This window comes from Mus pahari, chromosome 7, assembly GCF_900095145.1.
Source record: "Mus pahari chromosome 7, PAHARI_EIJ_v1.1, whole genome shotgun sequence".
In the NCBI taxonomy this organism is placed as follows: Eukaryota; Metazoa; Chordata; class Mammalia; order Rodentia; family Muridae; genus Mus; species Mus pahari.
Genome location: NC_034596.1, coordinates 96,821,144 through 96,834,144, shown reverse-complemented (window position 1 = coordinate 96,834,144; position 13,001 = coordinate 96,821,144). Strand labels below are relative to the sequence as shown.

The 13,001-nt window shown below is 51.7% G+C and overlaps 1 protein-coding gene across 1 annotated transcript in view; it reads left to right on the top strand.

Annotated features, from left to right (window-relative positions):
- Itpk1 (inositol-tetrakisphosphate 1-kinase) overlaps positions 1-13,001 on the top strand; it is a 136,358-nt gene that overhangs the window by 91,775 nt on the left and 31,582 nt on the right. Inside the window, 2 exon segments of the mRNA XM_021202089.2 lie at positions 5,984-6,020; positions 6,023-6,097. Coding sequence (XP_021057748.1) covers positions 5,984-6,020; positions 6,023-6,097 — 112 coding nt within the window.

Below are 13,001 nucleotides of genomic sequence, written 5' to 3'. Positions count from 1 at the left end.
AACTCACTTGGTAGACCAGGCTGGCCTTGAACTCAGAAATCCGCCTGCCTCTGCCTCCCGAGTGCTGGGATTAAAGGCCTGCGCCACCAGGCCCGGCCATCAGGGACTATTAACACAGGTTGCATACAGATCATCTCCGTCTTTGATACCATGAATAGGGTCGTTGCTCCTGGCGTATACTGTATGCTACCATAATCACCTCTTGGCTCCTGAAACTCTTGCTCCAAAATTTAGCTGTGTGCGTCCCAAGGTTCTGTCCTTACACTAGGCCCGCGGCCAGCTAGACATGCTCTCCTGCACCCGGGCACCTGGAACTGTGTAGATGCCTTGCAATGGTGCTCTTCTCTAAGCTGTGATGAATAGGCAGGTGATAGGAAAGCCTTGCCTGGGGATCTTGGTCTTGGTTGATGCCAAGTCTGTAACAGTAGGTTGACTTCATAGCTTCATTGGTCTGCTGGAGGGTCCACTGTTCCCCCCAAACACTTTGTACTTGGCCTAAGAACTTCATCCTGATGTAGCCTTGGCATCCTAGGGCCAGGTTTCCCTTTCTGCAGGACTGAGCCATCCCTTTGCAGCACAGCTTCTGTGGACCACCGCATCCATCATCTTCTTTCCGTGTGGCCCCCTTATTTCTCAGTAGGTTTCCACTCCTGCTCTGCCCAGCTCTGTGTTAGTCCCATGCCTCAGAGTCCTGTCCAGGCGCCTTGCTCTGTGCCATGTGAATCTTCCTCATAACCACCCGTCTGGACTGTCATTCACTGGTGGAATCTCCCAAGGGCATCTGTCTTTATAGTCGTAATCCAGGGCTGGGAACCTTGACATAGTTACTGCGTCCTTCCTGAGAACACAGGCTGGGCTAAGGGACCTTCCCTTGCTTCTGTCTAGTTCTGGATCCACAAGACTCCCACACTGGAGAGGAGGATGCAGCCTCCCTGTGTCTCCTTTTTTCTACATGCATTATCTCTGGCTGAAGCCGCCATGTGGATTATAGTCTGTATAGCTATTATGCCGTAGGCCCTAGACCCATTGCAGCACATGAGGATGGTTTCCTAAGAATGAGCTAAATGGTTCTGGCCTAGATGCAGCTGAGCCATCCTTCCTGGAGCCAGATTTTCTTGTGCCATTTTTTCTTTACCTGGTATCAGAGCCAGGGCTCCATATGGATCATCTTGCACTAAGGTACTCTGGGCCCTGGTTTCTTTGTCCGAGAGACTATTAACAGACCCTCCTTGGTAGTCTGGATGTGCAAGAAGCGTGTCTGGACCTGGGTCTAATCAGTGCATGAGTAGTAATTCACCCTGGAGGGGAGTCCAGGTCCATCACGGTACCAAAGCGTTGGTGATGAGAAGACTCCTGGCTCTCACCCAGCATGGAGGGGTGGTGCCTAAGAAGGCCAGCCTTTGTGACTGTCATAGGAACTCAGAGGGGAAAGGTGGCTCTGAGAAGACCCCCATGGGTAATCTTCAAGAGCTATATGGAAGTCAGGTCAGCTCTGTTTGGGAGTCAATCCTGCCATTCCTCTGGTAGGCGGGTGCTACTGAAACACACACCTCCTGGTTCCCATGGTGAGGACCAAGGGTTTCCCTTGGGCTTGACCTACAGGTTCAGGATGCCCAATGTGTCTACTTTTAGAGCCAAATGATGTTCTGGATCCTAGCTCCTGCTAGACTTCACATACATATTGATACCATCTAAAGTCAATATCTCTGGGAGTGCATTCATTTAGATTGTGCTCACATGGGAGACTGGGACCTCTTGGGACTGCTCCGCGGTGCATGGCTGACGCTTTTGAGGGTTTTCAGGGACAGAGTGAGCCCAGAGGCCCGAATCCCATGTTGCAGAATGCCAAACATTCCTTTTCTCCATGTTCTACCTGCCCCTTACGCGTGTGTCAACTGTCCCTGGACTCCCCAGCGGCTGTCACTTTATCCAGGGCTTAAGTCACACAGGACTGCAGACATGGACAATGTGACACACTGTCCTGCTTTTCCTTTTCTGGCCGTGTTAAACACCACAACTAACAGCAACTTCAGGAGAACAGGCTTCAGTACACAGTCACCATCCATCGTCAAGGGAAACCAAGGCAGGAAGGAACCCGAAGGTAGAGGCTGAAGCAGCATCCATGCCACTCGCTGGCATGTTCCTATGGCTTGCTCCGCTACCTTTCTCAGACACCCCAGGCCCACCCGCTCAAGGACGGCACCCTCCCACAGATGGGCCCTCTTACAACGATTAGTAGTTGGGGCGTGGCATTGCTTCCTCAGGCCAGTCTGTAGGAGCAGTTCCTCACTGAGAATCCCCTCTTCCCAAGTATGTCTAACTTTGTGTCAGGTTAACCAAAACTAACCATAACACACAGGCAAGAGCTGAACTTGGAGCTTTTGGTGGGAGGACAAAGCCCACTTCCCTGGCAGGGGACCGCAGAGATGTAGTATAGCCGGTGTGCCCCGTCTTCTCATTAGTCTGGGATTGCAGTGGGGAACTGTCCACCCCCACCCCATGGTGTGTTTGCTATCAGGGCCTCTAACGGCATCACCCTGTAGGTCTGGATCAGCTTGTACTCGTGGGCACCTGGCTGACTGCCGTCTCATCCCCTCTGACAGTGGAACTCACTGTGCGTTTCTGCGTGAAGGCCAGATTCCCCGTTCCCTTCAGGATCTCGCGCTGGTCCCTCTTGGCAGGCCAGCTCTCTGAGGGAGCGCGTGTTTACCGCTTGCCATGGAGATGGTTTATGCCTTTCTTCCAGCAATTTGTCTGGCAATTCTAAGAGACTTGTGGAAAATGCATGCAGCCCTCCACTACAATAGATGGGCTGAAAAGCTTGGAGAAGAACACACTTGAAATCACAGGGAAGCTGGTAAAAGCTTCTGCCCCTTTCCCTCTCCTGTCTCCAGAGAGATTGGTATGCCCGGGCCGAGAGTCTTCTGTGTGTCTGCTGCTTTCATGCCAGGCCCAAAGCTGGTCGGCGCCTGCTTGTCAGATTGTTTCCTTCTTTAGTTTCATATGGCTTCTTTCCCTTGTAATTTTGGCTTAAATTCCTGCCTTGGTGATACTGGACTCTCTTTAAAGGTTTCTGTCCTGGTGTAGGAACATGGGGCTAGCATCAGCTCTGCTGGGGCAGAGGGAAGAACTGTATGCCCGTGCTTAAGTGGCTTCAGTTGCTGGGGAGAACGTTATCCCTGGGTGGTGAGCGTCTTGGATGGTAAGTGCACGCAGCCCCGCTGTCACCTGAAGTGCTACCAACAAACAGTTGTCCTCTCTCCAGAGAAGCCCCATATGGCTTTGAAACTCTCCCCCTCAGGTTTCTCCAGCTAATAGACTCCTGGCATGTAAGGCCCTCGATACAAGAACCTGCAGGGTCACCTGCAGTAAGTCTTGAGAGACCTCAAGAAGCCTAGTGGTTGGCTGCCTTGGTCCCTGTCACACACTCTTGCTGACACACCAGGCTGCTTCTGGAAGCAGTGGAGTGGAAAGGAGCTTGAGGGACTGGGATTGCAGAGCTGGCCAGAGCCAGTTGGGAGCCACCCACTCACTGGTGTGTCTGCTGCACCTGCAGGACATCCCAGTGAGGGCATCGGGCATTGGTAGAGTCGTGCTTTGTAAGTGTGTGTGAGCAGGTTGGGAAGGAGGGGAAGCTGGTGAGTGGTGGGCTTGTGTGTCGGCATGCTTCAGTGCTGGAAAGGCCAGCAGGGATGCTTGCCCATGGGAGAAGCAGCGCTCAGAAACAGCTCTCAGGTAAGCTGAAATGATGGCAGCGGCCACAGCTGTGGGGCCTGATGGCCGTTCTTCATAGATGTGCATAATAGCTGTGTAAGCAGCCAGTGGGGCAGCAGGATTCTCAGGGGTGAACATGTAATTGGAGTCTACTAGGGTTGGTGCCAACATAGAGGCCTCCCAAGGTGGCACCCAGCCACATCCAAGGGAGAGAGAGAGATTGAAACATTTGGGGGAGGGGATAGAAAGGGGGTCCTGTGGGAGTTCACGGGGAGGACAGTTTCAGACAGAGTGGGTATGAATCTGGCTTTTGCCTCAAATGCTCTCAAAGTGATACTAGAGACAAAAATAGATTCTCTTAAAAAACATTTCAATGGCTCTTTCTGTGTGTTGATAAAGCTTACTAGAGAGGCAGCATTGTGGTGCTTTCCCCTATGACCTTTGCTGGCCTCAGCCTGGCTGTGGACCAGGGTGGGGCTGGGTCGAAGGCAGCAGTGGATAAAGTGAACTTGTATGATAGTCTGCCAGAGCTCTCTTGACCATATGCCTGGTAGCTTGACAGCAGATTTGCACTATCGTAGCTTGGGGTCCGAAACTTTAAAATCCAGATATTTATTAGCAGGCCTGGTTCTACCTGGAGGCCAAGGGAGGATCTGGCCCACACCCACCCATACCCACTGTAACTGAGTCTTAACTTGATAATGGCTAAAAACAATCCCCTTTCCCAAGTAAATCCGCATTCACAGGCGCTGGAGGGTTAGGGCTTGATGCGTTTGGAGAATTCAGTTCAGCCCACCACAGTGAGGAAAGACGTCCCTCAAGCGCAGCCTGTTTGGGGAAACTCTCCATTGTCTTCAGCATCTTGTAATTGTATCCTCCAAATCATAAATTTGAAAAGCCAGAGAAGAATCTCATTTCCATGTGCCAGCAGGTTGCTGTGGTTCACCAGGTTGCCTAGGGCTCCTGGAGTCACAACAGAGTGGCTTTTTTTGTCTCTTGGTGGGTGTATATGCATGTGTACATGTTTGTGTCTCTGTACGTGTGGGTGTGCGCGCATGCATGTATGTGTGCATATGTGTGGGGGCTAGAGGACCCTCAAATGCTATTTAAAACCGTCCTCCTTTTTTTTCCAAGCTGTTCTTACCTGCCTGCAGCTTGCCACGCTAGGGTGGGTTGCGTGACCAGCAAGTCCTAGGCATCTGCTTGTCTCCTCATCCTTCGTGCTGGAATTACAAGCGTGCTTGGCTGTGCCCCACTTTTACCTGTGGCCCAGGGATTAAACCTGGGTCCTCATGCTTGCACAGCAGACACTGTACTGGCTGAGGCATCTCCCTAGCCCCTCTGACCTTCAATCTATAGAGTTGTCCTATAGCAACCTGTGTCCTATGTGAGTTACTGTTCCTTCCCAGGATGGTGCCAGACTCCTCAAAGGCTACCCCCCACCCCTAGTTTTCCTTGGGATTCTATAGTGCCCATCAGGAAACTGCTAGATATTGAAAGGGAAGTTCTTCTGACTGATAGATACATCTCTGACAAGGCTGAACCCAGTGGCATGGCCATAGTAAGTGGCACAGTTTTGTTCTTCACACATTTGGTTTTTCTCCTCCCTGCCCCAAGACAGGGTTTCTACATAGTCCTATCTGTTCTGGAATTTGCTCTATAGACCAGGCTGACTCCAAACTCAGAGATCCCCCTGCCTCTGCCTCCCAGGTGCTGGGATTAGAGGCATGCCCCGTCCTGCCCAGCTTATCTCATGTTCTTTTGAATTTTCTGTGAACCACGCATCAATCATTTCGTTCCCGTCTTCCCTGCCCTGCCGTGGAGCCCTTACCCATTGGTGCAGGAAGCTGGACTGGCACTCTGATAGAGCATGGTGAGCAGCTGGATCAGCCCTGTGCTCAGGTGGAGCTTTTACCTACCCAGGGGGCGAATGACCTCATCAGAGCCTGACTGCTCTTCTGTTCTGAGCTCCGCTCAGGCCTTAGGCATACCTCTGCTTAACTTCTCACTGTGGCTACTCACAGGTACCTGCTCTCTGCTTCTTCATAGAGAGTTCTCTAACCCCTTTGTCCCAGAATCCCAGCAAGACCCCCGAGCCTGCCTCTGATTTGGCATGTGTCCACTTGGCCCTTTATTAGTATAACCAAAGTCCTGTAGTGGTGAAAGGACAAAAGAGGGACAGATGCTTGAGGGATTCTGGGTATACAGTCTTATCGATGCCCTTGTCACAGCATAGCCCCCTCTAACCACAAGCTGGCTTTTCTTTCAGGAGTACATCGATGCTCACCCTGAGACCATCGTCTTGGATTCCCCGCCATCGGGACCCTGTTAGACCGTTCCAAGTCCTACGAGCTTATCCGAAAGATCGAGGCCTACATGAAAGGTATGGACACGTAGCCCAGCCTTTTGACGGGTGGTCCACCTCTGTGGTCACAAGTTGTCACTGTTCAAGGAAGGGCAAGGAGTCTTGTCTCGTTAGGTATTTGACACAGGGAAGAGTTGAGTTGTAGGGGCAACCATCCTAGGTAGGGAAGGACCCGTGTTCTCCTTTGCAGTTTGGGTTAAGAGATATAAGCCACAGGATGCTTTGAGGAGAGCTGTTCTGGCTGCTGCTGTGAAGGGTTTTGCTGTGCTGAACCCCATGGGGAGATGAGGTGTCCTGATAACCCTGTGGTTAAGGAGCAGAAGTGTGTGTGCAGAATTGCTCATGTGAAGTAGAGTTATATAACAGGGCAAAGGAGACAATAGGAAATCAGGGGCCTTTAATCAAATGCAGAGAGATGCACACGGCTGCCCCTGGACATGATGGCGTACATGCTGTTCCCCTAAGAGAAGCCTCCCCTCACTGTGGAGCTTCTGCCAGCCTCTGGCTCTCATCCAGAGAAGTTGCCTCTATCCCACCTCATCAGCCCCAGAGAAGCGTAGACTGCCTCTTCAAGGTGTGTGTTTCTGTGAGATGTACATTCGAGAAAGATTCTGTGAGCAGTAGCTGCCTCATCTTCCCTGCCTCCATGTTCCCTGCTGAGCCTTTTATTTTCATTTTAAGCAGTAGTTTTTTCTTTGCCTTGGCACAGGGGCTGCTGAGTGATTTACCCCTGCCTGCCTATCATATAGACTATGTTTGTGGCCTAAGCTGCCTTGAACCCCAACCTAGATGCCCTTTGCCGTGCTGGCGGAATCCGTAAGCACATTTTGGTAGACAAGACCAGAGCTAGTCCTGAAAGAGGGGGTAGGAATATATATGGGAGTGTCCATTTATTGGGTAAGCACTGTGTGCTTGGCCCTAAGCCTCTTATGGTCTGTCTTTCAGCACTGTTTGCTGGGCACAGCGATCCTGTCCATTTCACAGATGAGTCTTGGAGCTGGTGTCAGTCAGCGTTTTTTTTATCATAATGAAATACCTGAGCTCAGCTGTGTATATAAAGAGAAGGTTTAATTATCTCGTAGTTTTGAAGGCTAGTGTCCAAGCAGTACAGTGCAAAGCTGTCCCTTGACTGCTTACCTCATGGTGGCTGACACTGGAAGGAGCACAGATGGAAACACGCAAATGGTCACATCTCAGACGGTGACCCGAGGGCAACCAAACTTGCCTCCTTTATAATAATAGCTCCCCTGCCTTGTGAAAACTACCAGGGACTCCCAGTGACATTAGGAATATCACACACACACACACACACACACACACACACACACACACACACACACACNCACACACACACACACACACACACACACACACACACACACACGCACGCAGACACATGCACACACTGTATTCAAACCGCAGTAGAGTTCTAAGAAGTAGCAGACACCATGGTATCCCAGAGGCCCTCCAGTTCTGGAGCGTCAGCTCCCTGCCCCTAAGCTCGCCTTTTAAAACCATTACCAAGTACCAAGAGTGGACAGTGCATCGAGGTTCCTGCCTGGAGCATTGGTGAGCCCTTCGTTCTCTCTAAGGAACAGACAGCTCTTCCTGGGAAAGAGCTGGGCTAGACTTCGTTCCTGGTGCCTGATCTTACCAGTTATCATGAGCTCTCAGGGCGACACCTTCTTACATATGTATGGGAGGGCACAAAATGGCAGGTAGCCAGCAACCTTCTTCCTTGGGTCTAAATGGCTTGATTTGCTTTCTGAGATGGATCCAAAACTCTGGGTGAGAAAAAGGTATTTTTTGAACACTGATGGCATAAAGAGAAAATAGCATTGAATACGAGAAAGGGGCCATCTGGTGAAAGAAGATGGCAGGTCCACACCTCATTTGATGTTCTAGGCCTGCCTGTGAGAAGTGACAGTCGTGGGTGTGGGTCTGTGGAAGGTGCCGCCATGTAAATAGTGGAGGCAGACAGGTGTGATCTTGGACTTGTTACCTAATTCTGCCTGGGTATATGGAAGATGCAGGTAATATGGCTCACCCTCACCAGTTAGAATAATGGGGATCTCATTTGTAAAGACATGGTACATGGTTTGGCTCTCTGGGTCCCCTGAAATAGAAGATTCTTGCTGTTCTTGCTACAGTTGCAGGGCTCAGGCAGCATCTTTATTAGGTCTCTGAGCTTGCTGAAGACTTAGGAGCAGGAAAGCAGGGCTCTTACCCGAATTCCAGGGGCAGCTTAGGCCTGATGTGAGCATGCAACTTGTGACCAAGGAGCAGGGCCCTGGCGGTGCATCAGCCTCAGCCCGTACAGGAGTTAGGGAACCCACTAGCTGCTGGTGATTTCAGACAGTCGGGTCTTACAAGGCAGTGAAGACTAAGGTGTGTGGGACTTGTTCCAGAGAGGACCCAGCTGTTACTTGGGTAACAGGTTTCCAAACCCCAGGTGGATCCTGCTATTCCTGGGCACAGAAGAGTGCTACCTGGGACATTCCCTATTGTGCCCACAGGACGGTGTTGTGGTTTTTGTGCCTTTATGGCATGTAAGGGGCATGGGGACTTCTGATTCGTAGCTCCTTTGGTTTTTCTTGCAGCCATTGCTAATGTCCGCATCTTAGATGGAAGGTGGTGGTCTCAAGCCTCTATGTGAATGTCAGTTTGTTCTACTGAGTGGAACTTCAGTGGGCAGATGCGCTAAAAGGACCAGCGGCGGGTCCCCCAGAACCGCTCTGAGGCTGGGCAGGAAGCCCAGTCTCTGTGTTACTACCGCAGTGGTGGTTCTCAACCTGTGAGTTAAGACCTCTTTGGGGTTGACCGACCCTTTCACAGGGGTCTTCTAAGATCATCAGCAAACACAGATATCTCTATTATGATTCATAACAATAGCAAATGTTATGAAGTAGCAACACAGATTTTATGGTTGGGGGGTCACCACAACGTGAGGAACTGTATTAAAGGGTCGCAGCATTGGGAGGTTTGCTACAGCTGCTCCACAGCTTTTCTGGAATGGTGGTGACACAAGGTGACTCAGAGTCAGAGGAAATGTAGGAGGGCTCCTTGCCTGCTAGGGGCTCTTCTCCTCGATGCCTTTGGCAAAGGACCTGCCTGGGTGAGCAGATGGGCTAGGCAAGGACTGAGGGTGCAGTGCACTGTCCTGCAACAAGCAGTGCGGTGAGGGCGTTGAGGAAAGCTGCCAAGTGGCCACTCGTGCTGGACTTTGAGAATGTCAGGCCCGAGAGTAGGGTGGGGACTTGGTTTTGTTTACAGATGATGTTTCTGTGCTTGGGCAAGTAAGTTGAGATTCTCACTTGTCAGATCAGTATAGATGAGGCTGAAAGCAACCTTGAACAACCCATCACCAGTGTCCTGTGAGGAGTGCCTAGGTTCTGGATCTTTTGACAGTGGCTCACACCAGCTCAGGTTCTGGATGGAAGCTGGGGACTAGAGGAAAGGTGCCAGGCAGAAGCCATTCTGCTGGATCCATAGCCACAGTCCCAGGGCCTTGCCTGCCAGGGCTTGCAAGAACCACTATTCCCTAAAGCAGGATTGGTTCTGGGCTGGCAGGAAGTGTTGGGGGGGGGAGCCTGTGAGTGCTGCACCCTGAATTTTCCTTATTGTCTACACCAAGCCAGCTTGTGTTCTTCCAGGAGGGCAGTGGGCCTGGAACTTCCTGAGCCCTTTCCTGCAATGGGGCAGTTCCACGTGGGGCAGGGCTCCTGGTGGGCTCCCTGCTCTTTCTGTGCCAGCCCCTCCACAGGTGCAGAGGCCCTTCCCGGGAAGGGAACTTATGTGCCTGTGCCTCAGACCAGACCCTGCTTTTCCTTGGAGGCACACAGCCCTTCTCAGGCATCCTGTGAACCACCATAATTACCCCTGAAATTCCCTCAGATAATTATAGCAATCCAAGTGGCAGGGCTTTTGTGTAGAGAAAAGGGGCTTGGCGAGCCTTTCCTAAGCTGCCAGCGCCTGGAGGCTGAGGTGTGCACCAGGCCCCCTCCCTTCTCTGAGAACCCAGCCTTCGGGGAAGCCAGAGCTGGGAGAGGCTGCTGCAGAGCCACTTGGCTCACAAGGAAGGGGCCCGAGAGATATCATGGCACCTGGGCCAGAAGCCACACTTCCGTGCCCCATCCTATCCAGGCAGAACATCCTCTATGAGAACCATCCCCCCTTTAGTGACAGGAAAGCCTGTGGCCCACGCCCCAGGCTCAGCAGTCAGAGCACGTAGCACCTCTGCGTGGTCAGTAGAGCCTTGTGTGGTCTCAGCACCACATTCCTGGATCTCCTGTCCCCCAGGACCAGGAGGGAAGCTTCATACCAGCCGGCCGCAGACTCTCAGTGGGTGTGTACGTTGCTGTGAGAGCAGAACAGGGCTTCCCTGGGCCTGTGTAAAAGCCCAGAGGATGGCCTGTGGCTTTGCCGTGTAGTGGTGACCACCCAGGCAGCTCTCGGGACCTCATTCTCTGACAGCATGACCCTCCTGGTCCACAGTGGTGGCTGAACCTTTAGGTTCAGGAAGCTGTGAGATGACCCCCAGTGGCCAGAACTAGCTGAATGCTGAGCTGCAGGGACTTGGGAAATAAATCCTTCTTCTTCTATGTAGCTATTTGCCCAGCTGAAAGCTAGATGTTAGCACTGGGAAGAAGAGCTAGTACGAATGTGAGGGGACACTAGTCCTTTCTCGGTCATCCTTGAAATGTGGAAACCTGCCTTTTCCATATGAATGGCATTTGGAAGGGCCGTTGGGCCTCTGGCTGGTGTGGGCTATGCCCTTTGCCCTCTGACCCCAACAGCAATTCCCTCAATGCAGCTGCTTAAGAGCCAGGAGGTTTCAGTGTGACACACCCAGAGCCTGGCCCGGGACTCATTCATATAGCTGCTTCTTGGAGATAGCCACTTGGTGGCATGCCTGTACCCGTGCCTGTATTTACCACCTCCCAACCCTCAGGCAGAGGCACAGGCAACCCTGAACCTCATCCTAGTTCAGACTAAATGTAGAAGCTCCCAGGAACATGACATTGCCCGGTACAGGGCTTGTAGAGGTAGGGAGGAGACCCTAATGACAAACCGTAGTTGGCTGGGCATGCATTTGAAGGCCAGTTCTCACAGGGACAACCCACTGTGCTTCACAAGGCCCAAAGTTAAGGCTTGGTTCTGCTGTGCCAGACTGGGCAATTATAGGTATAACTCTAGCAGGTTCCCAAACTGACTGAAGCCAGATGTGAGAGGATCCAAATGTCACTGAATGGTATGGATTTGTGTCCTTGTCCTCAGGGATAACAGCTAGGAAGGGTCTTGTGACAGGGGCAAGGGCTAGAGGGCTTCTTTAGGGCTCTAAGGACTTTAGGGTGAGGTTGGCTTTCCAGCCTTCCTTTTCCTGTAACCTCCCACATGATCTGGGGAGGTGACCAGATGGCCTGTCCCAGACACAGGCCTCCCCAGGGAGGGGTATGCACAGTGCAAGCAATCTTCCCTGCCTGTGGTTTTAATGGGAAATTAATCATGGTTCATCTTGGAGGCGGTTTGGAAGCAGGGTTGAAATTGAGTAATCTTGACACCAGGAGGAGAGAAAGGAACGTTGCTTAGAGCTCTGGACAAATGACTCTAGAGATGAGACCAGGATCGTAGGTCAGGGTGCAGCTATCCATCCTAGGAGAGCCAGTGCTGCCCACTGAGCCTCACCACCTGAGCCGTGCTCCAGGCAGTCGACTTGTATGCCTGACACTGTGGTCACTCTCTTCCCAAGACGACTCAGTGAGGAAGGTTTGCCCATTTTAGAAATGAAGACACTGGAGTACATTGAGCCGGGTGACTCAGAGTTCCAGAATGACCAGCCTGGTCTGAGTTGCTCCTAACCCCCAGAGTACCCTGGCCCCTGCATGCCCGCCTGCCTCTGTGGCTCTTAGGGATAGTGCTGTGGTGGGAGGCTCTGGAGCTTATGCCTAATGATTCTCAGGTCCCTGCCATTATGGGGCCCTGCCAGCTGGCAGCATTCCCAGGAGTGGGTGCCTTTTATGTATAGGAGGTGACCGTGACCAAAGAAGGTCTTCAGTGTCCATGCTTATTAGAACATAATCCTGATTGCTCTTTGCCAGTACAGCCATAGATTACTTTAAAAGAGCAGCACTTTGGCCCTGAGGCCAGAACGCACTGTGGGCAGATCACCTGGGAGCATAGCCCCAGGCTGGCCACTGCCACCCCTCAGGCCCAACCTTTTCAGGCCTCTAGGCCCGCCTGAGGGTTACTGCCCTCAGCAGCTCCCACTTGAGCTTAGGTCCAGCAGGAGCCAAAGGCTGGTTGTGTCCTCTCTGTGTTCTGTGTTTGGGGCTGTGGCTCTGCAGGAGAAGGGAGACAGAATTACAGTGAGACTCAGGAACAGAAAGCTGAGTTGAAAGATTTTAAATATGAATACTGACAGTCTAGCCAGGAAAGATGTCGTTTTAAAGTTTTGGTTAAGGAAGATGGAGGTGCTGAAGAATTCAGGGCCACTGAAAGAAGCAGGTCATTTGCATGACGATGAAGGTCTAGTCTCCCTACCCCCTACCACCCAGCCTGGCCCTGCTAAGGTGCTGAACACCTTAGCAGGGCTCCTGATAATTGTATTTGCTGCTGCAAAACTGCCAAGTTGTCTCGTCAGATTCCAGCGCTGCACCCCTCTAATCTACTTGGTACCTCATGAAACCCCAACAGAGGAAAGGGGAAAGTGTCAGATATGTTGGCTCGTGGCGTTACTCTGCTGTAGCACCTCTCAGAGCCTTGATAGCTACAGGAGTATACATTTTCAGTCTATGGTGGCATGGATTTTTTGAATCATAAAATACACTGGTATGTCTTCTTCTTCTTCTTCTTCTTCTTCTTCTTCTTCTTCTTCTTCTTCTTCTTCTTCTTCTTCTTCTTCTTCTTCTTCTTCTTCTGTTGT